General features: G+C 39.6%; 1 protein-coding gene across 6 annotated transcripts; it reads right to left on the bottom strand.

Annotated features, from left to right (window-relative positions):
* Positions 1-1,267: 1,267 nt before the first annotated feature.
* On the bottom strand, positions 1,268-22,726 carry LOC306774362 (sodium/calcium exchanger 1-like; the record flags this gene model as incomplete). Of its 6 annotated transcripts, XM_079264380.1 has the most annotated exons (8): positions 1,268-1,644; positions 2,967-3,239; positions 3,348-3,447; positions 4,014-4,141; positions 4,206-4,274; positions 6,775-6,792; positions 8,120-8,220; positions 20,928-22,603. In XM_079264380.1, 8 exons carry the CDS (start codon positions 22,535-22,537, stop codon positions 1,268-1,270), a joined length of 2,676 nt encoding a protein of 891 aa, XP_079120506.1. The 6 variants fall into 6 exon arrangements, with proteins under 6 accessions (XP_079120506.1, XP_079120502.1, XP_079120503.1 ...); XM_079264376.1 differs by lacking the exons at positions 6,775-6,792; positions 8,120-8,220 and adding an exon at positions 8,579-8,691 and having other exon boundaries at positions 4,206-4,301; positions 20,928-22,726; XM_079264377.1 differs by lacking the exons at positions 6,775-6,792; positions 8,120-8,220 and adding an exon at positions 8,579-8,691 and having other exon boundaries at positions 4,206-4,298; positions 20,928-22,726.
* Between the last annotated feature and the right edge of the window lie 1,387 nt (positions 22,727-24,113).

Below are 24,113 nucleotides of genomic sequence, written 5' to 3'. Positions count from 1 at the left end.
CACGTCAGTCAAGAAAACTTACCAACCAGTGTTGTTGAATCATCGTCATGAGCTTCTTCAACTGGTTACTGTGTTATTACCTGGACACCACTGAATATAATGGACAACCTTAGCTTCAAATATTGACATAAAAATAAAAACTGGATCAAAAATGTAATTACTTATCAGTCCTGGAGAATTCCACACCTCTGATCAATAAGACAGACCATGGTCAAAGGTTTAAGGAACTCTTTGGCCACCAATCAGAGGAGACAAATTCATAACTACTAAGATGGAAAGTCAACACATCATCACTCATTTTAATATGTGAAGAACACGTCATCCAAACAACCAATTACATGACAGAATATCAACCTAAATAATGGCAGTGAAATCCTGGCTGTCCTCCATCTTTACATTTATATTTCCTTTTTTTGACTCATCTCAGCCAAAGCATCTGTACAGCAAAGATCTGTGCTGGCTTCAGCTTCTCTAAACAAACCACAACGCAAACTTAGTAGAGGTTTTCATGATGACTGCAGTTGCCGTGGCCTTGCCATTGCAGCTCACAGTCGCTACAATGATGTGAGTTCAAAGTTCATGCATGATAAAACTAAAGCATACATAAAGGAAATTTCGTGGTGCAGGTAAAGGTATGTGTTTGGGAGGTATATCTGGATGAGTGTAGCACTCATCGGCCTGAGAAATATCAAGAATGGACACCACAGTCAGACAGGAGGTTAAGGGGTTTTTGGGGTTCCACCAGGACCCAGGAGCACATTGACAATCATTAAATCCAAACCAAAAGCTTTTACACATTCAGAAAACATGGAAACCCCACTGCAACTATCTCATATTGATCTAAACTGTCTGATGAACACATCAACAGAAGCTGAAATGATTCCACAAGGGCGGCAGAGAAGATTGGCAGACCGTCAAAAACATTTCCACAATAAATACTTCCTGTTTGTCCTCAGAAAAAACAAGTTTAAATGTTTTAAAATTGTCCAGTTCCAAGGCAACCAGTAGACCTCATCCAAAACCAGAGCCTGGCATATAATGTGAAGACTGGACTGGACTGGACTGGACAATCCAGCAACTACCAGCAAGTATATTGATTCGGACAAATAACTGATCATAGCCAATCACTGGAACTCAGCGATCCATCACATGGTATCTAAACACTGAATCACAGAGACCTGTGAACTAGTAACCTGTCAGAACCAAACCTGACACAAATAAAACACTATAGGAACCCAAACCGGTTCGGTAGAAGCTCTTGGGACTCCTAGAAGCCCTTTATGTGGCAGTAGGCTTCCAGTGAGGAGAAGACAATGTACATCAACCACAAACTGAAGAACAGGCAGGATGTGAGGATCTTGGGGAGACGGGGACCACCAAGCTCCCCGCCGATCATGGGCCGACGGCGGTAGATCAATACTGCGATACAGATGAAGGCAAAGATGGTGAAGAGTGTGACGGAGAAGGCCAGCGTCCCTGGGTCCACTCTGAACTCCTTCCCTTGCGAGTAGTGGTAGATGGCAGCAATGGACCAGGCCACGCCGATTCCCAGGAAGACATTGACAGCGTTACTTCCTGTCACGTTGCCGATTGAGGCATCTGCATATTGATCTTGGATGGCTGCCACTTTACTGGCGAAAGTATCTGACAGAGAGACAGCAAAGAGAACGGAAAGTTGGAGATCAATCTTATCAATTATTCATCATCACATGAGGACATCAGTTCCCAGGTTTACAGAAATCCAACAGATTAAAGTGAGCGGTAATTTCTCATCTTTCTGTCCTGCAACTGAATCGCGCATCAGGAACATTACTTAACGTGTGTTTTACTTTTCCTTAAATCCCTTTATTTTACTGTTTTGTATATTTTGGTCCGTCTGGTTATTTTATTATAACTTTGCTTTTAATCCCAGTCAACATTTAGACATAATTTTTATGTGAAATAAATGCATCAATATAAATACCACCATGAAGGCCAACAAGAACAACAAAACTGAATTTTTACTACCAGCACTTTGTAAAAATAATACAGAGATCAATGGTGACCAAGCCTTTTCTCATCTGCGTCATTCTTTTAAGTCTTGGCTTTTTGGAGAAAATATAGGCATCAAAACAAGTCAACAATAGAAACTATTTACATATTTCCACTTTTCCATCATTTATAGTTGGTTATGCTGCTATTTACCAACTATTCGCACAAAACCAAGTCCAGCTCAGCTGGTATTTGGTATCACCTTGCATCAAAAAGATCTCTTGGCTTTATTACAGCCATTGAGGACAATTATTTTTGTTATGTTCAGACTCATATAGATCTTTCTGCTCACTTGTTGATATTTGATTGCTTCTGATTGGACATTATCATCAATTGAGGCTATCTGACCAGTGGAGAGTTTGACAGGAAGTGACTTAATCATCATGTCCAGTTCAAAATTGAGGTCTCTTCGTAGTGATTTTTTTTTTTTTATGGCAAAATGCGTAACTAAAAGTGTCATCCAGGATTTACCAGATTTATCATACCAAATAATGTTTGAATAAACACCACATTTTGCTGCTGGATTTAAACATCTTGGAAAGGATGAACATGCCTGGAAAACTTTTGTAGATCACCTAAAGGGTAAGTTATAAATCACTTGCTCCAGAGCTACACACTAGGCCCTGTTATGGACTGGTGACCTATCCATGGTGTACCCTGTCAGTCCTCAAATGATTGCTGGGATAGACTCCAGCTTCCTCGCGATCCTTAATTGGACCAAGTGGATAAGAAAGTGAGTGAATGAATGAGTTATGTAGTGATAAAAGAAACTGCTGATGAGATAAGTAATAGTGCATGGGGGAAGTGGTGGAGTTGTCAGAGTTTTGATGTGCCAGTACTTTTTCTTGTTGAGTATAAACAATCTATTTCAAATTCCTTTTTCAACACACTTCTGCTGAATCAGTTGTGGAAAGTTTGATAAGTTTGTGTCCAACCTGGTACTGAAGTACCCAAAGCGACGAATACCACAGCAGTAACGGAGTCCTTGAGCCCCACGGTGCAGCCGAAATGCGATGCCAGGTCTCCGATCACCGCCGTCAGCATGCCAATGACAAAGATGGAGACACAGAAGCAGGCCCAGCCATTCCAGTACTCAGTGGGAGGAACAAAGGCAAACAAGAGCTTCCAGAATACAGTGAGGAAGTGCATGACATAATCGAAACAGGAGGGAAGTTTTTCCTCTCCACAGTCATCATCGTCATCATCTCCTGAGAAAGAGAAGGACCAAAGTAAATTCTGAGTATGGAACAGGTTGGTTGTGGACAGTAGAAATAAAGACTGTTTTAATGCCTGACACCCTTTGGTTTGATACATACCAGCGCTAACAGTGATGGCCTCCACAAACTGTTCCCTCCAGCTGTTGGTCCCGATCACCAGAGCCAGGTTGGTCTTCTTTATCAGTTTATCCACTGTGCTCTGACACACAGTCAGGAAATATTTAAGTTTATTTACACAGCATGTTTAAAACATTTCAAATGAATATATATATATATATATATATATATATATATATATATATATATATATATATATATATATATATATATATATATATATATATATATGTATGTGTCATTTCTGTCAGCAAAGAACAGAAAAATGAGGCTACAATTCACACAGATTCATCAAAACTGGACAACAGAAGATAAAAAAACACTGAGTCTTCATTTCAGCTCTAAATTAAGATGGTGAACCTAATAAAGTGGTTGGTGAGTGTATAAATGAAGCTGGATGCAGGATAAGTGTTGCTAAATTGTTGCTTTTCCTCAGAGTCAGTGATTCACTGTTTATTGCAGATATACATGAAGGTAGATGGCATAGCCAACAGGTCTAGAAGCTAACTGCCTGCATCCTCATGTTTATTAGACACATCATTTAAAGCAAACAACTGTTTTTTCTTTAATTTAAACCTCCATTAACTCGGTTGGTGTTTTATCTTTCATGCTTTATCTTAACTACTGTCAAACACGAAGAGTTTCCACCTTGAACTCGTACGACTCCTCGATGATGACCTCCAGCAGCTTCTGTTCACCCAGAGTCGGTCTGCCCAGCTCAGCAATCCGCCTCTCCTCTTCCTCCTTCTTTGTCAATGACTCCTCACACAATCCATCTGAAGCAGAGAGAAGAAAAGTTGAATGGATGGATGGATGGATGGAAAGAGAGGAAGTACAAACCTGTGATGCTGATGATGGTAGAGTGGGTTGACCGGTCTCGACCCTGGACTTTTCTGTAGATGTCTCTCCCTGCAAGTGAACAAAGATAGATTTCTACTGAAACCAGAATATTCTAGTTGTCAAGCAGAACCTGAACCAAAGAAGATCCTTAAACAGCACTCCACAACTCAGGACTGGACGTATCTAGAAGCAAAGTTTGTTTGGATGATGTAACGACAGAAGTGGCATCATGCAGACGATGCAATATCATCATGAAGCATGCCAAAGAAATTCTTATGAGACTCTGAAGAAGCCAAAGCTGAGGTGAAAAAACCCAGACATAGCTGAAAACAGCCTTGGGTTGTGAAACACAGCATGCTCAGTGAGACATGTCTTCCATTGTATTAGTCGTGAGTCCTAATAAATCTGAATGGTGGAAACAGTGAGTGTAGAGAGGAGCTATTGGTGTGCAATGTGAATGCATGCCGGTAGAAACCGGACCCCTATCAACTCCTGACCTCCTGAGACCAGTCTCAGGTTCCTGGTGGAGGTTATGCTCCCCATGAAGACCCCTACTGATCTGATGATGATCAAACTGATTCCAGCCATGAGAAATGAAAAAAAAAAAAAAAGATTATTTATCATCCCAGTGAATAATCCTGTGCTTCAGCTACGACAACACAACATTGGACTGAGGCTGCACATACCTACTTATTATCACTGCTAAAAAAAAAAAGGCCTCACTTCACATGTAACCATCTGGGAAACATTTGAGATACCTGTGTGCAAGAAAATGTGAAACCAATATTCTGCACATGTGAAATGTGCTCTTGGAATATTTTCCAAATAATAACATGTAAAACCCAGTATCATGTGAAACACATATAATCACATGCAAAATATGTTTTGTACATGGAAAAAGGTCTTACGACAGTGTATGTAGGTATATCCATGTAAGTATGTGCATGAATATGTTTGTATGTGTATGTATGTATGTAAGTATGTACAGTATATATTTGTGTTTGTATATGTATGCATGTATGCATACATATGATCTGTACAATTATTTTGACCTGTCTGAAATAAATCGAATCAAATCAAATCAAATCAAATCAAATCAAATCAAATCAAATCAAATCAAATCAAATCAAATCAAATCAAATCAAATCAAATCAAATCAAATCAAATCAAGCAAGCAAGAATGAAAGAAAGAAAGAATAGCTTTGGAATATTTCCAAGGCAATTACAAACAAAATTGATTTAAATTTCTAAAGCCCCCATGATCACATGTGGAACATATTTTGCACAAGGGGAATATGTGGTTTTGGAACATTTGTGTCATGAGGTGTGGTGTGTGATGCTTGCAGGGACACAAGAGGCAGGTGGGTAAAAGGAAAACAGGAATACAGGTTTAATTCAGACAACTTCAGCAAACAAGGCTGGAAAACAGAAACAGGGACAGCACAGGAACATGATGGGTGATCTGGCGAAGAGTAACTGAAACCAAGGAGTAAACATACTGAGGGCAGGTAACAAGCAGTAGTGTCTTAATGGACAGGAAGTAAAACAGAATATATTACACAAAGGGAATGAACTACAAAATAAAAACTGAAAATGAGATCCAGAGACACTATCAAGAAGAGATAGCCAAAAGGCAAAGGAAAACCCAACAAAAAACAAACTAAAATAACCAGTTCATGATCATTTCTATGGCAATGTTATTTGAAATTTAACATTATCATACACAACCAAATAGGTTCAACAAGTAATCCCGTACCCTATATGGATTTCACATGAAAATTTCTATATGGGGTTCACTGGCAAGCACAGGCTACCCATTAGCATGCTGGCTGTCAGCCTTTTTAGGCTAGCTAACTGCCTCCAGTAGCAACTGGACTAAACCTCCTTTGACTAGACACCACTTTGTCTAAGCTGGGAACTTGCATGCCAAGGTCCCTAAAAGAAGCACCATACTGGTCAGCAGAGGGATATTGCTGGTTTTATCAGTATCTGACCTCAGCAGTGACAGCCTCCAACAAAATATTGTCACAGCGATGACACTTGCTGGTTGTGTGGTGGCACTGGACTGGTCTTTAGTCCATCACAAGGCAGATGAACATTATATCAGCATGTCCTAAAGTCAAATAAGAGTTACCAGTCAAACCTGCATGCGTAATATTATAATGTGATAAAGCTATCCACCAAAAAAAAAAAACATCTGAGTGGGGTTAAGTTGGACTGAGTGAGACTTTACGAAGAGAAGCTGAAAAAACAATGTTTGATTCCATCCAGAGAACCAAAGTGTTTTTAGTTCATTTTTACCCTTGTAGGATTCTTTGTGCCTCCAGAGTGAAAAATAAGTGCCAAATAAGAGTTCATACCGTGACATTAAAGTGCTGCATCACTACAATCAAACACACTGCTGATTGACATGTTAAGACACTTTCAAAGCAAACATTTTCACTGCTGGGAAGTGTCTTACCACACAGCTGTTTGTCTATTAAAAGGTCACAGAAGAAAAATAAATAAATTAATGTATATCCTGCAGCAACTCTTGCCATAATAAATCATTTTAAAGCATTTAGCCTACCTGTCTTCACGAATCCTCCTGTAAGACACAAAACACAAAGTCAGAGTTTGCGATTTAAAGTACAGAATACATTATATTTTCAGATTGCCACAGACAAAACGAAGGGCTGAAGAGGATGAAGGATACAAGAATGAAAGCAGCTTACCAGCTTCCTGAAGCAATACAGCTGAAGATAAGAAACAGAAAAGAGAGAAACAGGTGGAATCAAGATGCGGAAAGATGAACTCAGATCATCACAGCATCTCAGGATGTCTTCTATTTCATACTGGTACAGCTCAAACCAATACAAACTGGTCCTCATCATACAGACTGTCCTCATCCTGGATATTTTACACATTCACAATGTTTTTTTACACATTGTCCAAAATGTCTGAATGTTTACCAGCTTAATGTTAATGTCCAGAGTGAGTCATTTAATTAGCCTCAAATAAAAAAGTTAAAAAAAACAAATATATAAAGGTTTAATAAAACAGTCCAAGTGGTCCTCTGATGTTGTCACGTCTCAACAGAACCCAAACTCTGTTTTCCAACATGTCTCATGAACATGTTTCATCATTACTCTCCAACAGCAGTCTGACCAGTTAACACATATCTAAGACTCTCATTACTTCTGAAATCTGAGCAGATCCACAAGTCCAGCAATTACAACCTGTTCTCCAGTTTAAATCTGTTTCAACAAAACAGGTTCAACATCTACCAAAACATCAAAAATATGTCTCAACCTGCCAGAAAGTGATCTAAACTGGGAACTGCCCAGTAAAATCATCAATACTGAGTACACCTGCAGTAAACCTGGTTCAGCCAGCCTATCTGAACCAGTCAAAGGCAGAAGAATTCATGTCAGTCCAATCTCCATAACTAAACTTTCGGAACATGTCCCATTTCTCCTTAGTGTCCTCTAACCCCACTAACCCGTCCTATCTATCTATCTATCTATCTATCTATCCATCCATCCATCTATCTGTTGGTCCACACATCTATACATTCTCCTGTAATGGACTATAATATCTCAAATGAATGATGCAGAAGATGGATGGATGGTTCCATTGATATGCACATTCACTTTTAAGCTGCTTAGAGTCATAAAATGCGGTTTCTGCCTTATTTAGGTATTAAATCCCTGCATCTGTTTTTCTGGAAGTTTAGAAAGAAATCCAACCAGACCCGATACCAGTTAATGTAGACCAAATCCAAACTGAGCAGAGCAGCTTCAACAAAAAAAAAAACACTGTCTCACAATTCTGACCAATAGAAGGCCTGCTCGGACAGAAAGTAGCAGAGAAACAGCAGCAGAAAATGGACGTAAAGAAGAGGTCAGAGGTCATCAGACAGGTAAAGATCACACCTGTCCATCTCCTGTTCCAGTAAGGCTCCTGCAGCTCTATGTAGAAGCTGGCCTTCTTATCATACTCCTCGTGGTCAATTATTCTAATGGCTATGGTCTTCCTGTGGTGGGGAGGGGTGGGGAGGTTATGCGTTAGTTCACAAACACTCAGACTGGTAGATGTCAGCAGATGCAACCTGACAGGACTCCAGGATGGTGAGGAGGAGGAGGTGACCTCACCTCATCTACCTGCGGGGATGAGAGTGTTAAGTATTGTCATGGAAACCATTCAGAAACTGATTCACCTAAAAGCATTCAGACTTTATCTGAATGAAAACATAAAGGATTTCAGATTAATGTGCAGCTCATTCAGACGGGTGTCAGACAAGTTTTCCCTGCAAGGCGCTGAGGTGAGTGGGTTAACAAAAGGTCAAAGGTTAGCTCTCATGTAGGCGGAGTAAGGGCACAGAAATGTGACACCCCCACCTTTCCGCTCACTCATCTCCAGCAACTGAGGCTCGCCGATTTCCAGGAAGAAGTTCTTGTTTTTCTCGTACTCTTCATCATCGATTATATTGATGCAAATGGTTTTACTGAAACAGAAAGAAGCAGAGAAAGATGTAGCAGGAAGAAAAGAGCTGAGGCGTGAGGAAGGTGAAGAAACGTGCAGGTGATGGGATGGCAGGTTCATTTATACAGAACATGGCAACCCAAGACTTATCCATTGTCATTGTAATAAACATTGTTCTCATTGTTACAATATAATTTTCCTCATCGTCATCATTGTCATCATCTTGAAACTCTCTGCTGTGCATTCACACAAGGTTGGACTGCTGGACTTTGTCTGACTGGGGTCCAGGTTCAGTTTGGGGGTGTAATCATTTTCTGGACTGAGATTGCGTTCAAGCTGCACTTCTCAAACGAATCAGACCTTTTAAATAATGTGTTGCACTCTATGTTAGAAGTGGCGCCACTCCAAGAAACACTGAAGAAGGAGAAAACGAGACACAACAAGATGAAAATGTCTTCATCTATTAGTTAACTCAGAACAACTTCACCAGCAAAATATGGAGCTGCATCGGATCCTAGCGGTCTTGTTTCATCATATTTCAATCAAAACTTACCCTGAATTCTTTCATGTTTGACTGCAGACCATTTCTACTGTCCAGAGCTGTTGAGGAGTCTGAGACCTGCCAATGTTTTAGTTTTGATATCCACTCTGTGCACTGAACCCACAATGACTTTGTTTTGGAGTCCACTTCCTGTATTTGGTTCGCTTGAAGCAGATCGACATGCGCTTGTAGGTGGCCAAGTTTACTTCAACAACAAGTTTGTGCATTCATAATACCCCAAATGAGTGGACTTTCCGAGCAAATGTACTGAAATATAAAAGGCTGGTCTAAGTTTCTCCTAAGTTTAAAGTCTTTTGAACTGAACTGAAATAGATGATCCAGGATTTAGGCTTTTGATTTTAACAGGCAGCCGGCGACTAATCAGATATTTGCAGCCATTGATAATCAATTTATTTATACATGTATAGTTTCATTCTTTCTTTTTCTTTGGATGCTGGAAGCTGACTTGACTTGGTTGGATCAGTTTCAGGTTTAAGTTGAAACAACTCACAGATGATAATCAGAACTCTGACCCAGACTGTTTCCTTGCTTTGCCTTCAGCTGTTAGAAGAGTTGCTATGCTGCAGGCGTTTGCAGGCCTGAATGGACAGATCTAGTGCTGCATGGAAAATCGCCTTCATCCATTTTCATGTTTATTTGATGTCAACAGATGGATACTTTGGGTCCTTCCTGCAGGGTTCTCATATCCAGTCTAAATAATGTTGTTTCTGTTTCTTTTTTTGTGGATAAAATCCACGAGTCTGATGGGTTTTCTTCCACAAGGATTAAAATGTCTAAAATTAAGTTAGACATGAAAAAAGCAGCAGGTTTTATTTCATGTTTAACTGGTTTTATTTTTAGTGGAGATATAATTTATTCTGAAAGTAATATTTAGTTTTAAACAGGAACTAACTTTCACTTCTGTGAGCTGAACACAATCAAACTATTAAACTAAAAACCCTCGGAGAGCGCAAACCTCCAGCAAGGGCCACACTTCTAAAAACTTCCTGGATCTAAATGGTGACCTGGATCACCATGAAAATTTAATAAAATCTTCCTTTTCACATTTCCAACAATTCCTGAAAATTTCATGAAAATCTGACCGTAACTTGTTGAATTATGTTGAACACAAACAAACAGACAAACAAACAGATAAACGCCGGTAAAAACATGACCTTCTTGGTGGAGGTAACGAACGATGATGCAGGATATCAGGTTCCACAAACCTCACTGTCAACTTTGTCAGCTCCACCTGTTAAGCTAACCAGCCAATCACATGACAGCATTATGTAGACATGATGAAGACAACTTGCTGAAGTTCAAACTCAGAATCAAGTAGGTAATGTTGGGGAGCAAGATGTGAAAGTAGCACCCTGTCTTGGCTCCACACCCTCTGGTTTTGCTCAGCCTCCAAAGCTTTGGTTTTGCTCAGCCTCCAAAGCTTTTTTATTCGCAGCTTTTTCCACCAGTGATTTTCTCTTTCTTGGCTGTTTAACAGAAGGAGGCAAATAAACCGAGCCGGGTCAGGGAAATCCTTCCTGATTTTTCTCAGTCATGTTTGCTTTACGAGTTTCTTCTTCATTACTTTGTTCATTTTCATCCTAACGCGCTATTTATATGTAGGGTGTGGCGATCAGGTATGCACTGCGGGAGGGGGAGGAGGGGAGCCGGGAGAAGAAGCTCACAAAATATTAGTAATGAACAACTTCAATTCGGTCCGAACATTTTGATTGGTCAAACTATATTTCTTATTGTTCATTATTAAAAAATGTATAGACTACCATTAGGACAAGGAACCACTTCACCTAGAGTTAAAAAAATGTCTGAGCATGATTATCTACCCCTTTGAATGTTTAACATATTTTATATTTGTATACAATATTTATTTCACTATAAATGTAGTTTATAAAAGTTTGTGAACATTTTTCTTAAAAACATCCAGCTTTACACTTCTGAAAGCTTCATCTATTATTCATGTGCTGTGTTAGCTGTAAATGTAATCTGGCTTCAGCACATAGTGCAATCTTCTGTAACGGAGCTACATTACATTGTATTGCTCCTGTTTAGTGAAAGCAAAATAGTAAATAATGAAATAGAAGTCAGCAGAAGACATAAAAGCTGGCAAAGAACATTACAAAAATATAGTTGAAGAATTTAATATAGTAACATTAACACATTCAAGATTATATTAATATAATATTCTTTTAAGTATACAATATTATGATAAAAGAATGATGAATGTTTGTTGGAGGAACCCTCTGTGCATGGGCCCCCAGAGACTTGCCTCTGACAACATGGATTGTAGTCTGGGACAAGCTTTAAGGTTGTGAAAGCGGCTCCAGTTAACTGACTGAGTCATTTTAGAGTTTGGGCTGCTTCAGTCTAAAAATACAGAAGCTGAAAAGCTTCAGAGTCGCTGCTGGGAGAGCACAGAGCTGTTTTAAAGTAAAATAAAAAACAAAACGGTGCCATGATTAGTGGAGCTGTGGGAGCAACAGCCAAACAGTAAGTCTGCGTTTTATATCTGCTCTTTTACAACTTCAGACGTGGCTGCCGGTCACCTCCCCTGTCTTCTCTGACTGAAACAGGCTGCAGTCATCTGTCGGCTTTATGGGCTGAAGCTGGATGGAGAGCAGGATGCTGAGCTGCTGGATGCAGGCTGGCCTAATATGGAAGCAAGCAGCAGGCTGTTTATCTGCCCATACTCAGTTTGGACTGTCAGCACCAACATTTGAAACTCTGCTAGCAAACAGCTGCTCCTACCAGGATTTACTCTTCTGTCCCAGTCAGAGCGCAGGCTGACACACATAACGTGGATGTATCCGTTTTCTAAAGCATTACCTGGTTTTTCTGTGTTCACAATATAACAAGCCACAGAGGAAAACATGGAAAGCATGATGTTTACCTGCAGCTTCTCCTGCAGGTATTTACAGAGGCGGAAATCTCTCCCTTTCACAGGATCATTTGCAGTCTAGTCCTGGTTCTGGACCAGTTCCAGAGGAATGTTAATCTTTATCTGCTGCACTTTATCAAAGAAAATGGGATGTTTTTTTTATATCAGAAATTGAAAAGTTGGAAGAGGTTAGACATAATGACAGCCGGTAAATTAGGAAAATGTTGAATTTACGAATTTCATCTGCATAGTGAGTATTGCATATTGCACTCACACACACACACACACACACACACACACACACACACACACACAAACACAGACACATACACACAGACACGTATACACACACACAAGTCATTTCCCTGGTGGGTGGCTTTCTGGAGATATGGCCTTGTTTCATCCAGTTGTTACTGGAACTATGCATCATTCAGATCACTTTGACAGGTTTGGGATTTGTGAGTTTGTGACATGTTTAATGACATGTTAAATTTCCAAACTTCCTTACTTCAGCAACAGAATTGGTTTTATCTGGGCTAGGGCTGCATGGTACTAAAAAACACTTTGCATGTTTTTATAACATTGCAATATATATTGTGTTGTGAAAAAAATGCAATATTCAACACATGACTTGAGAGCACTTTGAGTTATGCTGCACTCCTGCCATCTTGTTGACAATTAAGCTGCACTGATACACCCCTTTTTGTGATTGTTACAAGTATGGTTTTGTCTTTATTTGAGAGTTACTGTTATGTTTTCAATCTTTTATTTATCTATCAACTTAATTAGATTTTGCCATTAAGTTAACTTACTGCCATTGGCAATAAACCAGTAACCTAGGTACATTAAAAGTGATGAGAACATGTCGAGTTCATTCGCCTCCTACATGGCAAGACCTGCAGTGTGATTCTAACACACATATACATTGTAATGGGGATTGTCAAAGACATTTTGTGCAAGTCTAATCTGAGCTGAAATTGATTTACTGATCTGAGAAAGGCTCCTCTTGAGTTTAAGACGTCTCAATGGGATCACCTGTATTTCAAGATTAAAATAAAAACCCTGCTGTCCTGTAAAGAAATGAGGACTGAATGAAAAAGGACTTTTGTACAGTCCACCCGGATTAATGTCCAGGCACAACAGATGGATATTAAATGGAGGGTTTTGCCAGAAAACCATCATTCCATTATGGAAACTCAATAGACTGTCAGAGGGAAACTAAAACGTCGAAATTAGTTGGGATGGATGGTGAGTAAACTGCTGATGGTTTGATGATAATTAAACTCAGTTCGACATCAGCTACTAAAGTATGAATAAACACTGGAATCTGTTCCGACTCAAGCTCACTGGTCAATATAAACAGCAGCAGAGTGAAGCTCCAGTCACACAGAGCAGCTCTGCTTGGATGCAAACATCCTCATGGCAGATTATGGCCTCTTTACTCCATGAGCCTGGAATGGTTGGGAATAGACAGGATCCCAAACCTCCCTGCCTCACTGTGAGAATTATTACTATACATTATTACTAACTTTCTAGAAATAAAAAAAAACTATCCTTGAACATCTAATAGTTTTTTTAAAGATGCTTAATTCTAATGTTGTCTCCAGGCATTTATAATCCACGAGGTTTACAATCCAGCCACAAAATGTAATGTTAATTCAAAGACTCTAAAGATCCACACAGAGTGATCCATGATAACAGCATTATTTATCACCTTTTTACAATAAAAAAGAATCACTATCACCGTGTTACGAAGAGAAGTCTGTTGTGAACTGGAAATTAAGATCATGCCACTTCATGTGAAACTTTCCACCAATCATCCATCCATTTTCTCTAGCGCTTTGTTCAATTCAAGGTCATGGGAAAGCAGGCAAAAGGCAAGATACACCCTGGGAATGTTGCCAGCCCATCACAGAGACAAACAACCTCACAGCCTCTCTTGAGAATTTAGAGAGACTAATTAACCAAGAACCTGCAAACCCACCTGAGACTCAAACCAGTGATCATGTTGCTGTGAAGCCACAGTGCTAACCACTGCAACCCTGTACTGCCCCTTTTCACCAACTGGATAGTTTAAAATATGGGTCTCCAACTCCGGTCCCTGTGAGCTACCATCCTGCAGGTTTTAGTGTTTCCCTGCTGTGACACATCTGACCCAAATGAATTACTCATTAACAAGCAGATGCAGAAAAAGAACCTTTTCGTTGGAATCAAGTGTATTGTACCAGGGAAGCACTAAAACCTGCAGGATGGTAGCTCACAAGGACCGGAGTTGGAGACCCCCGCTCTAAATCCTCCCTAGGAGTGAGTGTGAATGCTTGTCAACCAGTCTAGGGTGTACCGTCTCCTGCCCAATGATTGCTGGTATACGCTCCAGATACCCTTGATTGGACTAAGCGGTTAGGAAAATAAATAAATGTAATAGTTGCTTCCCTGAATGATGCAAAGAGTTTGCTGTACAATATTGGATATAATATAGACAAAATTCACCTTCTAAGAGTTTTTATCAGTTTTGGTCTTCCGCTCAGGATTGTTGATAACCTGACTGGTATATTACAGTGTGTACGCCTGCACCACTGTGTGTTGGACAAGGTGGTCAGTAACACTGGAGCACCACAAGGGACTGTCCTCTTCCCCTTTCTTTTAACCTTCTACATAACTAATTTCAACTACTGCACAGAGATCTGCTTTCTGAAGTTCACTGATAACTGCTGTATAGTTGGATGTATCAACGGAGGTTGTGAAGTGGAGTAGCAGCCAGTTGCGATCCCTTATAGGAGTGCCAAGGAACCAGCCACACCTGTTTAAAAAACGGGTGTCGATGTGGAAATGGCAAAGGACTACAAGCACCTTGGAGTGCATATTGACCATAAACTGGACTGGGTTAAGAATATTATTGCACTTTACAAGAAGCGCCGGAGCCATCTCTATGTTTTTGAGGCGCCTAAGGTTGTTTAGCGTCTGTCAAACACTGTTTAGGATGTTTAATGAGTCTGTAATGGCCAGTGTTATTCTCTATGCTGTTGCACGCTGGGGCAGCAGGGTGAGGGTTGCAGATGCAAACAAAGGGAACAACCTGATCCACAAGTCCAGCAACATGTGGGGATGGAGCTGGATTCTCTGACGATGGTGTTGGCGGGGGGAACAACTGCCTCCATCATCAATCAGGTCAAAACATCCTTTAGTTATTTGCATTTAGCAGCCATTTCAATGCAGTTATGGAGTACAAGACCTTAAGCACCACTGTTTGTCAAACTTTATATCAGATTTAAATGGCAGAGAATCTAAAAAGCTGCTGGATCCCCTTGATGTTTCTACTCCATCTGCCTGCCTATTTTATGCATTTTTAACAGAAGAATCACAGTTTTTTTTTGGGTTTGTGAAACTGTGAAAATCTCAGCTAGAAATTATGTAAAAAATACTTTTTTTGAGATTACATACTTAAACCAAGATAGTTCAGGCATGTGTATTTTTTATATATTCATTCATTCCTTTTTTAAACCGCTTAGTACTATTCAGAGTCACAAGGAGCTTGAACCTATCCAAGTAAGTAGCAGAGGCAGGGTACACCCTGGACAGGTTGCCAGTCCATCATAAATGTTTGATAAAATTCATTTTAGTCAATGAAAAATCTGCTCTACCAAGCGGTAGAACATGCTGTCAAAACCTTAAAAAAAAAACGGAAAAAAATGTATCCATTCTTTGAACCAAACATAATTCCTTTGTTTTGTTTTGTTTTATCACTGGAACTGAATACATGAAAAATTAAAGTGGACTCTTAAATGAAACAGATGTTTAAGTTTTTTTGGCTGTATTGAAACAGAAAGCAAGTCAAAAGCCACAGATTTCAATGTGTTGTGAAAATTCAAAGAGATGCTACTCAAAATGCCATAAACAGCTTAGTCTAAATTTTTATTAGTGAGAGTCAGCTGAATAACACTGTCACTGTATTATAATACCAACAGATGCCTCGTCTTGTACAGAACAAGCTGTTAAAGGATAGTCTGGACACAAACTGGACCTCCGTGTTGGATTAACTGCATGATGAAAGCAATGAACTCACTTTAAAGAACTAAATTTGAGAGATTCCCAAAAAAAACCCATTTATCTCAGAACTCGACTCATTGGCTCCAATGAAGACCATTCCTCAAAAACCTTCACATGTGCAGCCAGTCATGATGATGAAGCCTTAGCACCATCTAAAGACTTGTGCACATCCTCTGCAAAATCAGTCAGACCACAAATTGAACATTAAGCTGACGGGAAACTAGATCAGAGGTTTGCATGTGAATCTCTTTAGTTGGATAAATATAAAACCAGTGAGAACGCTGCTGAAATTAAATGTTCTAAAGTGTTTTATTGATCTTCTGTTCAGGATTTTTGGTTCATGTTTGAAACCAGAGCTACATGATGAAAGAGTTGATGTTGAAAGTAAACATGAGCCAAGTCCACCTCTAACACTCACACGTACACAGGTTTTCTATCAACAAATTCTGATTTAGGCAATCAGATCATCCATGTATATTTGGTATTTTTGAGGATTTACTTTGGAAAACTGAAGTTTTAGGAGAAATCTTCTGTAGATTTTACAAAATCTGTAATGTACAAGTATTCATTCAGTAAAGAGAGCTGAGGACCACCAGCACCACCATCACCGTCTCTGTCCTCAATCATAAACAGTAACACTGACTGAGAGTGACAGTTTTTCCGTTTCATAATGGAAATGGATTTTCCTCTTCTTGTTTGTGGTCTGGAAATGAAAGTCTTGTCATTTCATTCCAGCTGCTCGCAGACATGGAAAGAGTCTGCCTGCAGCAACCATACGAAGAATGTAAACCTGAATTAATCAGTCACATGACAGAATGGGGGTGGAGCTGCTTTTATTACGATATAAATAGAAAGATAAACTTGCTTTAAGGTCACCATAATCAGACTGATCAGAATTTCCCTTAAATTTAATTCAGAAAAACTTATATAACAACAACAACAGAAACATGAAGACCAGAAAGAAAATATCTGGAGTTTATTTCCAGTTTTGATAATAAAAAAAAAAGTGGTCTGTCGAAAGTCACGAGACAAAGGTGTGGCCAAAAAGACATAATTGTGTTTTTCTTTTCTAATGATACCAAGAATGTCATGCCCTGATTAGATTTTTGTTGACTGGCTTCATGATAGTTATTGAGCAGGTCGAACCTGAACTCATTCCAGTTCAGGTTCGACATTCAGAATAATCTGGTCTGGTCTGGAGCTGACTGGAGCAGTGAAAAAATACCAGTAGCAATAACCTAAAAATAATGTTATAGTAATAAAGAAGTAAAAGTACAGTATCAAAATGTTTACATTTAATGAATGATGTAATTCTGTCTTCTACCCAAAAAAAAAAAAAAAAATCAATTCTCTGCTTGATTTCTTACTGAGACCAAGAATATGATCACATCAGTCCAGCTCTGAAGTCTTTACATTGGTTGCCTGTCCCTCAGAGGATAGACTTTAGAACCAGAAATGGAGAAGCTGCATTCAGCTTCTATGCTCTAGATGTCTGGAACAAACTCCCAGAAAGCCTCAGATCAGATGAAACACCCAATTGATTTAAATCCAGGTTAAAGACCCACCTGTTCTCAGCTGCTTTGACTCATTTTTATTCAAAAGTCCAAGTCTGCACAGTTTAATCTCCCTGTTGTATAAATATGATATACAAATAAACTTGCCTTGTCTTGGAATTGTTTTACATGTCAACAGAAAACACAAAACCCCACCTGGACACATTCGGGATTATAATCACTTTCATTACAGTTTCTTTGATTTAAAAATTACATTTATCAAATTCATCATATGGACCAGTTTGGACCCTCTAGCAGGCAGGTTTAGTTCCCAGGCCACATGTTTGACACCACTGTGTTAAGGTTTCTCACAAAGGCCCAGCATCAGTTTACATTCACACAGTTTCCTGCACTGTTTGGTTTATAACATACCAGACAGATTAATTCATGTGTAACCACAGTGGGAAAAGGTCCACTCTTGGACATGTTTAATTTCTAGAAACAGAAACAGCTGATCAATCATGTTATATGTCACATGATCAATTGGTCATGTGATCCAGCACAATATGCATATCTCTCACTGCTTTATAGGAATAAAAACACAATTTAATACATAAAGCTATTTGAAATTTCATGGCTGTATGGGCTTTATAAATATCCAGATCTTTTAGCTCTGTGAGAATAAGCCTCTGACTGTACAGGGACTAGTTTCATCCAAAAATAATTAAGTTCCAAAGACCATCAAGTCATGTATAAAGCATGACCCTTTGAGAACATCATAGTCTGATTATCTAAATTAGTCATTAAATATATATGCCCAAATGACCAAATTGTGTTAAAATGGCCATTTGGGAGGCTTCACCTGAACTGTTTGAACCAAAATCATCGCATCTCAGTTCGCATCCTACTTCCAGTTTTTGGAAAGAGGAAACATTGAAGTTCTATCATTTATTTTGACAATGGAGACCTTTAGAAAAGTCCAAGACCACAGTGGACAACCTGATAAGTTCAGGAGACCTACATCTCTGGAGCATGGCTGGAATGTTCACCTTGAATCAAAGTATATTCAACTTTTCAGTGAGCTGAATTGCTTACAATACTTTGGAGAAACTCCACCAAATCTCCAAAAGGAAAGTGAATGGAACTCTGGCATGTCTTTCAGTGTGGAGAATGTTGTCCAAACACCTGTTGCAGACCAGGTACCCCAACCTGGAGCAACTCTTTCAGAACAAGTAGCTGGATCTGACAAGCTTGCTACCATCCCTCCAGAGCAGTCCGTACAGGATTTCACCAAACCAATCATAGAATGAAAAACCTCCAATGGTTTGAAGATTTCAGCACTTTAGAGACAACAGAATTATTTGCTGAATCAGCTAAAAGGACTACAAGACCAAGTTCACAAATATAAGATCATGCAGTCATTGGTTTTGAAGCAGGTGCAAAACAAGCAGAATTCCGTGAGCAGAAACAGAAAAGAGAGAATTTGCTAAGACTTCATTATCTGAGCTGAAACGTGAAACGGACCAAGCCAAGATCGAACTCCGCCAAGTTTCTATCCAGCTTAGAGGTAAACGTTACACCACTGATGAGCAAATGGCTCTCATGGCTGAGGCTGAGCACCTCAAAAGACAAATGAAATCTCAGCAATCTGTGTCCAAAAAGAAGACCACCATCCTGTATGCTGAACTTAGGAAGAAAAGCTACATGCAGACATCTCCATCAGAGAATCAGCTTTAACTGCTGAAAGGGCAAAGTCCTCAAAGGCTGAAGCCTGCTTGGCTCAGCAAGTGGAGGAAACATCTTAGATAAATGCTGCTGTGATCAAATATAAGAAGCAGAAAGATCACTGGGAGACGCACAAGCACCTGGTTGAGCAGGAGGACAGTGAAGCTTCATTCAGAAGAAAACTGGAAAAGCAGGAGAAGCAATGGCAGAAGGAAAAGTCAGAGCTTCTAGAAAAAATATTCATTCATTCATTCATTCATTTTCTGAACCGCTTAATCCAATTCAGGGTCGTGGGGAAGCTGGAGCCTATCCCAGCTGGCTTTGGGCGAAAGGCAGGGTACACCCTGGACAGCTCGCCAGTCCATCGCAGTCGAAAAAATATCTACTCTGAATAGGTCTACAGAAGAGAGACATCAAAGGAAAAACCGCTCTGAGGAGGGATTAGAGAAAAGAATTCAGAATCTGCAAACCTGATGAAAATGGAGGAATGATCCCCAAAGACCTTTCAGAAAGAATTTCCTCCACGCTGGACATGGAGGAAAATCTTCCTCAAACAAAGGTAAGAGGAGATTCCTCCAAACCTTCAACATCATGGAAGAATTTCTTCCTCAGACTTTTTTTTTGGTCATTTTTAGATACTATCCTTTAATCTTATCCTTAAATTAATCTTTCTCCCTCTATCTCTCCTCTTCTTCTGCACTGAGCACTTTTCAGTCTAAATATGTCTAAAAGACTCCTAGACTCATTTAATGATCTGTATCCTCATCACTTGCAGCAAATACGTACCTCATAGTACATTTAGGTGTATAGAGGATTAACACTGCTAAGGTACCCTCAAAGATGCTGCAGTTGTACCCTTAGCAGTGCAGTTTGGACTTTATAAAGTCCAGATAGCCTGCAGAGGAGTATTGGTCTTTATAAGGGATGAACTGTGCTGTTAGGGTACAACAGTAGTACCTTTAAGGGTCCTAGACCAGTTACAATCTTTTGTACCCCTAAAGATACAATTAAGTACTGAGAGCATACCTCTGTACTTCAATAGAAATTTTCAGACACATGAGGATAGAGAAAATTGTTTTTTCGTGCTTAGTGGGTATTTTTACTTCATCCTTTATTTTTAAGCCTTTACCCTCACCTCTTTTTTTGATCTTCCATCACTTCCCTCTTTCAATGAATAAATGAATAAATAAATAATGGCTCATTATAAATCCTGTTTTACTTATTTGTTCTGATTATCAAAATGTAAAACACAACATGAAAATACTAAATGCAACAAAAACATAAGGTTTAAATTGATTTTTTAGTTCTTTGTTGTCTAATGGTGCAGATTTAACAACCTGAATCAAAAGAAAATCATACATAATCAAAATCACAATTATCTTAACCTTTAATCTGTTCAAACTAAACAAAAACAATAAAACAATAAGATATGCACAAAATTATTAGCAAAAAATTGGTATTGACGAATACTGGCTTCAAATCAAATTTTAAATATCGGCATTCCACTGATAAGATTAATCACAAAACAATGGATGTTTGTTGTGAAGATTTGTACTTACAAGATTTCATCATTTTCAAACTCCAGGACTCCATAGGTGTCCTCGAAGTCCTCTCCACCCCCTTTAGCTGTCCCCTCTATGGTTTTGTATGGGACCACCACAACACCACGAGCTCCTGAGGTGCGAATGACCTTCACTTCCATCATCCCAATGCTCTCGCTTATGGTCATCACTGGCTCCTCAAATGTGAAGATTCCAGCATGGTCATCATCGAAGATGGTTATGGTCGCTGTGCAGGGCAACCCTAATCCTGCCAGAGCCTCCACATGGTTAGTGTTGTGGCCATTAGAGTCCTCTGACACAACCCTCACATTGGTGAGGTGAACCAAGAAATGTTCATCTTCCTCAAAGATATCGTCATCAATAATATTAATGCGGATTTCCTTTTCGGTCTCGTCTGGTTTGAACACAATTGTTCCCTCAGTGAACTGGTAGTCTGAACCAGCATTTGCCGTACCGTCTTCTGTCCGATAATCCACAGCGACGGTGCTTGTTATGTCTCCACCTTTACGGACCACATTGAGCGCCACGCTGCCACAGTTCTCCAAACACTGGTAGGTCCCAGGGTCGAAGAACACCTTAGAGGAAAAGTTATTTAGTGACATCTCAGAGCAGATGTCATGCTGGATGGCTCTCTTGGCCTGGTCAGCAGCGTGCTTCTTCAGGATGTTTCCTGCTCCGGTCATGATCCTGGTTGCCTGACAGCGGTAAAACGCACGACTCTTCTGTTGCTGGGTTAAAACTTGGTAATTTGCAAGTTCCATCAACTGCTCTGTGTCCTTTTCTGGATATTTCTGTTTCAGCTCTTTCAGTATCCGAGCAACCTCTCTGCGGGCTTCCTCCTCATCCAGCTCTTTTATCTCAAACCCTACCTCGCCATCCATGAACTCTTCTCCATGAGAGTTTAGCATTTTACCATCCATTTCAATGTCAACCTTTGAGGGAAGTTCTGGCTCTCCCTCAGTTTCGATAATCATTCCTTTCCGCTTTCCAGCTCGGTACCTTTTATACATGTATTTATAGAAAAGAAGTCTACGGTCAGCCACGTAAGCAAATCCAACACAAAAGGGAAAGAAGAAGAGTGTGAGAAGCCCTTCCCATATCTCAACAACCCCTGGAGAAAATACGGCCAGGATCAGGTAAAGCCAGGTGTATGCAAAGACACTCCAAGCAGCGGTGACAAAGAATACCCGCAGGTGTTTTACCCTCCTGATCTCTCCATCAGGGATGACAGACACACAAAGACCAATGATGACAAACATGTTGAAGGCGGCACTTCCTACGATGGTGTTGGGACCCAATTCACCTGCATCAAAGTTGTGACCACATACCTCCACAACAGACAGGAGGATCTCTGGGGCTGATGATCCCAGTGCCATCAAGGTCAGGTTGGACACTGTCTCATTCCAGATGCGAACCGTTGTGATAATCTTCTCACCATTTGGTTTCTTGATGGTGATCCGTCTTTCCTGTGAAGTGATAACCTCAATGGAAGCCATAAAACGATCTGCGATGATGGAGACTCCCAGGAACATGTAGGCCAGACCCACAAAATAAATTGTGGCTCTGGCCAGGCGGTCGGTAAAGGCAGGGTTGACTGGCTTCCACATTGGCAGGATAACGCCCTCAATGCATTTGGTACTGCCGCCACATTTGGTGTGGTTACTGACAGTGTTGTTGGACTGAAGATCCAGAGTTGAACCTCCTGCAGCTGATTGCATAAACTGTGTTGAGATGATGGTAAATGACATAAGCAGATCAGAACTGGAGAACAGCGAAAAGGTTCCTGCTTGTCTCATTGTGACACTTCAGCTCCCTCAAACCTGCAAGAAAAAAAAAAAAGTCGTCAGTTTTATGGTTTGTGATGGTTTTTCAGCAGATCTGAGCTGGTATGGATCATGAGAGTATGCAAGTAGATCAGCCCCAAGATCAGCCCCAAACTACCAAGTTTTCTAAGTCCCGACAGGGTCTTTGAAACATTCTGCAAGAAGGAACTCAATTTTAGTCCTATTCAATACAACCCCAGATTAAACTAGGCACTATTCCAATCTGCATATGAGAAAACATTTACTGGCCTCAGACATTGTAACAAATAACTTTCAGTTCTGAATGATTAACTGAAATTTAATGGGATTAAAAATGTTTTCCATCGTAATTACTAACCTTATTAGGAATGATTCAATCATCATAAATCCCTCATATAAAAATGAATTAATTTTCCAGGGAAATTTATTTTTTACATATTTGTAGATGGCTAGCTAATTGTGCAAATGATAATGGTAAGGAACTGGTTAAAACCTGGAGGGATATTTTAGGGGGTTTAAAGTGAGGTTGTATGAAGTATTTATGAAGCTTTAGCTTTGGTCTACATCAATATGTATCTGTATATTATAACCTGTCAAATGTCACTGCCAATGCATCCTTTACGTTAGCATGGTTGTTAGACAACACATCTACCAATAGGGAATTCAAAGTTCACCTCCATGTTCTGATGTTAGTTTCAAGCAATGACATGCATAGCGCCAAACGAAATGATGTTCATTCTCTGAACGTCATTTTCTACAAAAAAAAGTACTCAATGTGTCTCACAGCAAACACAAAAAACCTCCACAAAAATACATTAAATACATAGTTTTTGTTTTGGTCATACGTCAGTCATACTGCTCCACGGTTTCTGGTCTGTTTTATTTGCTTGGATATGTGTCTGAAAACTGACCAAAATACACATAAACGATGCAGCAAACAGAAAAAAGGCTCAATTTGTATGTGTATTTTAAGTAGAGCATAAAAGGGGGCCCATATTATTACTTTCTTGACTTGCAAGTTTTGTGGCTTTTGCAAGGTAGTCATATAGCATTATCACAGGATTTTCCAGTTGATGTGGAGGATTTGCCACACCTTTTAAAGCTTTTCTCCTGTGTTTACGTTTGTAAATTCTGCAGTTTGCTGTTATTTGCAAACAAGTATGGCATAAAAATGGATAATTCATGAAATGAGTTACCTTTCAGCACAAAAAACACTTACAACTTAATATTTACAACCTCACATAATTAGAACAAAAACAGCAAGCTTGTAAGATTTAAGAGGCTCTTTCTGTAGGACACAACAAAAGAAGAGTGTTGCTATGATAAAGATGTATTATAGAGCCAAAGATTCTAATCTCAGGTTTTAAAGTGAGGCTAAAAT

Source organism: Telmatherina bonti, assembly GCF_933228915.1.
Source record: "Telmatherina bonti genome assembly, chromosome: 3".
Classification (NCBI taxonomy): Eukaryota; Metazoa; Chordata; class Actinopteri; order Atheriniformes; family Telmatherinidae; genus Telmatherina; species Telmatherina bonti.
This window is presented reverse-complemented; position numbering and strand designations above follow the sequence as displayed.